This window comes from Morus notabilis, unplaced genomic scaffold (genome assembly GCF_000414095.1).
Source record: "Morus notabilis unplaced genomic scaffold, ASM41409v2 Scaffold2027, whole genome shotgun sequence".
Classification (NCBI taxonomy): domain Eukaryota; kingdom Viridiplantae; phylum Streptophyta; class Magnoliopsida; order Rosales; family Moraceae; genus Morus; species Morus notabilis.
In genome coordinates, this window is record NW_010359609.1 from 1 (window position 1) to 3,675 (window position 3,675).

At 40.3% G+C, this 3,675-nt stretch overlaps 1 protein-coding gene and 1 non-coding gene across 2 annotated transcripts; one reads left to right on the forward strand and one right to left on the reverse strand.

Annotated features, from left to right (window-relative positions):
• Positions 1–1,829: 1,829 nt before the first annotated feature.
• On the forward strand, positions 1,830–2,909 carry LOC112090963. The gene has a single exon (XM_024163520.1). The coding sequence runs from the start codon at positions 1,830–1,832 to the stop codon at positions 2,907–2,909; it is 1,080 nt and encodes a 359-aa protein (XP_024019288.1).
• LOC112090964 lies at positions 2,295–2,401 on the reverse strand. Its single transcript, XR_002901921.1, has one exon. It is a non-coding gene; the product is annotated as a small nucleolar RNA R71 (small nucleolar RNA).
• Positions 2,910–3,675: the final 766 nt, after the last annotated feature.

Below are 3,675 nucleotides of genomic sequence, written 5' to 3' on the forward strand. Positions count from 1 at the left end.
AGGAGCGGTGCACAGTAGCTGGATATTGCTACGGAGCAACTGAGTTGTGTTGCTGTTGAAATCAAGTGAGGATTGTGGTCATCCTCTGATACAAATGTAAGGAATTTGAGAAATTCGGTAAATGATAACTCTATGAAAATAGAGTTAATTGAGCATTTCCCAGGCTTAAATTATTACCTAGAGGGTAATTAGTTTTAGTTTTATCCTTTATTTTGTCTTGTTTCTAGTTTTTAGTTAGTTATGTTTCATGAATTCTCTCTCTTGTGTTTGGCGCTTAAAAAGAGCTAATCCGGGTGCATGTTGTGATTATTTTCAGCTTTGAGAAAGCATTGTCGTCTTGGAGGCTAGCAACCACTTGTCGTTTTGAAATTTTCAAGGAAATTCTAGTCTGCATTGCTCTGCGAAGCCAGCTAGACCAGATTAACATGTTGCTGACAGTTGGGCCTGAGCTGGTAGAATGGGCTGATTTAACCGTGAAGGGTGCTGATTTAGCTGCTCATTGGAGGCTTTCTCAGGGGCTGCCACGTGGAATTAGGGTACAATAAGTACCTGCAGCTGAAAGAGAAGAAGATGTCCTTGGTCATATTTTGTAATGCAGAGGCGGCTGAACTTGGAAAAGGAAACCACCTCCATTTCTCTGATCAAGTACCAGCTCCAGTACTGGAAAGAAGAAGAAGAAAACGTCACAGAAATTTAAACATGAAGGACCATCTGTTGATGCAAGAGCAGCTAGAAGAAACCTTGGAAAAGGGGGATTTGGATTCTCTCATCATCATTTTAGTCTTTCTTATTCTCATTACTTTGTTTTACTTTGTTAAAGAATATTTACTCTTCTTCTTGAATCTGAACTTGAATTCATAAATATATTTCTATGAGATTATGATTTGTTGGCTGAGGTTGTTGATTTGTTAAATATTAAGTTGCTAAGTTGATGTTGAATGGATTTGATGATTATTTCTCTGTTTATTCAAGTGAGCTGAATTTGTACCTTAATTGTGATTGGAAAATCATAAGAGGGGAGTATAGCTTGATTGGATCTGGGAAGGTTTAGTTGAGTGGAAATAACTTGAGTAATGCAAGTTCTTCGATCTTGTTACAGATTTTTGATTCACATGATATAGGAATATATTATGTCTTGCATAACCATACGATTTAGAGCTTCATTCTCTGATTTTAGAGTCTAGATTTGCAGAGGGATTTGTGAGATTTAGCTTTAAGATTAGTAGACGGCGGATTGGAAAGTCCCTGGTTTAGTTGAATCTGGTTAACTAGAAGTTTTCATTGCTGTCCATTGTTGCAGCAACGCGCAGCGTGATAAAAGACAGTTTAATAATTTTAAGCCGCGAACAGTGATATTGGCCAATTCTAATACTTGTTATTAATTAGTTTTGTTTTTGTTGTTCATTTATTTACAGTCAGATTATCATTAGTTTTAGCACCTTAAAAATCACTTTTAGTCTTTGTTTAAAAACTTGGATAGAATTAACTTAACAATTTGATTTCAAAACCTACAATCCCTGTGGGACGATACTTGGTTATTAATCATTTTACTACTTGTTGACTCGTGCACTTGCGAGATTCTAGATCCACAATCATAGGCAACAAGTTTTTGGCGCCGTTGCTGGGGATTCTGTCTTATTTGAATCTTATTGTTAAAGTAATTTACTATTCAAGTATTTTTGTTCATTTTCATCAGAGTTTCTGATTTTTAGCAGGTCTTTGGAACATCTTGTATGCAAGAACCTGAGTTATTCCTTCTTGACCCAGAAATTGAAAGGACTTTGAGAAGGAGAAGAAGGGAGCAGTGAGGATTTGCTCACGTACAAGAAATGGCCGAGGAAGACGCTCAGGGGATCTTACTGAATCAGGGGCAGCAGCTTAATGCTCTTGAACCAACCCCAAGACCGTTTGTGGTTGATGACCGTGATCGAGCAATCAGAGATTTTACAGTCCCAGTTCTTAATGGACTAAATCCTGTGATTGTTCGGCCAAACATCCAGGCCCCACACTTTGAACTTAAACCGGTCATGTTTCAAATGCTACAAACCGTGGGACAATTCAGCGTTATGGCGACAGACGATCCTCATCAACATTTGAGGTTATTCATGGAAGTTAGCGACATATTCAAGCTACCGGGAGTTCGTCTAGAAACGTTAAGGTTAACACTTTTCCCTTTCTCTTTGAGGGATCGTGCTAGAGCTTGGTTTAATAGCTTACCTGCTGATTCCATTGCAACGTGGAGTGATATGGCTGAAAAGTTTCTTATGAAGTATTTCCCTCCGACAAAGAACGCCAAGCTGAGAAATGACATTACCTCTTTTCATCAAGGCGATGGAGAGTTAGTCTATGCGGCATGGGAGAGGTTTAAGGAACTGCTCAGAAAGTGTCCATTACATGGTATTCCCCATTGGATTCAAATGGAGACTTTTTACAATGGTCTCAATGAGCCAACCAGAGTAATGGTTGATGCCGCAGCTAATGGTGCTCTTTTGGCCAAATCTTACAATGAGGCCAATGAGATTCTGGAGAGGATGGCCACGAATCATTATCAATGGCCAACCGAGAGACCACCCACAAGGAAAACACCGGGAGTTCTTAAAGTGGATGCAATCACTGCTCTTTTGGCTCAAGTGTCAAATTTGACTAACATGATAAAAACTATGAACACTTCAACTAGAGTGAATTCTGTCCAGGCCCTTACAATCTCTTGTGTATATTGTGGGGAGGGACACCTATTTGAGGAATGTCCGTTGAATCCCGCTTCAGTTTGTTATGTGAGTAACTACAGCCGCAACAATGCTTACAACCATCAACACAACCAAGGATGGAAACAACATCCCAATTTCTCTTGGAGTAATCAAGGAGCAGGTCCTAGTGGTGCTCCTCAGTATAATAGACCAGCTCAGTAGCCGGGTTTAGCACAACCAGCTCAGCCAATGCGGATTCAAGCCGGTGAAAGTTCAAATTCCATGGAGAATTTCTTTAAGGAATATATAACGAAGAACGAGGCTAAGATGCAGAGCTATGATTCAACCTTGAGAAGCTTGGAAACTCAAATTGGGCAACTTGCAAATGCTTTGACTAATCGTCCACAGGGAACTCTCCCAAGCAATACAGAAAATCCTAGGCGGGATGGCAAAGATCACTGTAATGCAATTTTATTGAGAAGTGGGAAAGCACTGGAGCAGCCACAAGGGAAAAACGAGCTGGATGGAGAGCCCTCTTCGATCCAAAAGGAAGAAAGGCAGGATGGCCACATGAACCCTGTACAAAGTCAAGATGAGGTAGAAACTAGTGTTGCTGTAGCAACGCAACAGCAGCAAGAAGTCACAGGAACGTGCCAGAACAGACCACCACCGCCCTTTCCTCAAAGATTTCAGAAGAAACAACAGGACCAACAGTTTGGGAAGTTTCTTGACGTGCTGAAACAACTTCATATCAATATCCCATTAGTTGAAGCTCTTGAGCAAATGCCAAATTATGTAAAATTTATGAAAGAAATTCTTTCCAAAAGGAGGCGTTTGGGTGAGTTCAAGAAAATGGCACTTACAAAAGAGTGCGGGCTGATTTCTCAAAGCACCTTACCACCTAAATTGACGGACCCAGGGAGTTTCACAATTCCATGCTCGATTGGCAACACTTATTTTGGTAAAGCCTTGTGTGATTTGGGTGCAA

Bases quoted from the DNA above. Each gene is read 5' to 3' on its own strand.
- LOC112090963 (XM_024163520.1), top strand. From the start codon at position 1,830: ATGGCCGAGGAAGACGCTCAGGGGATCTTACTGAATCAGGGGCAGCAG.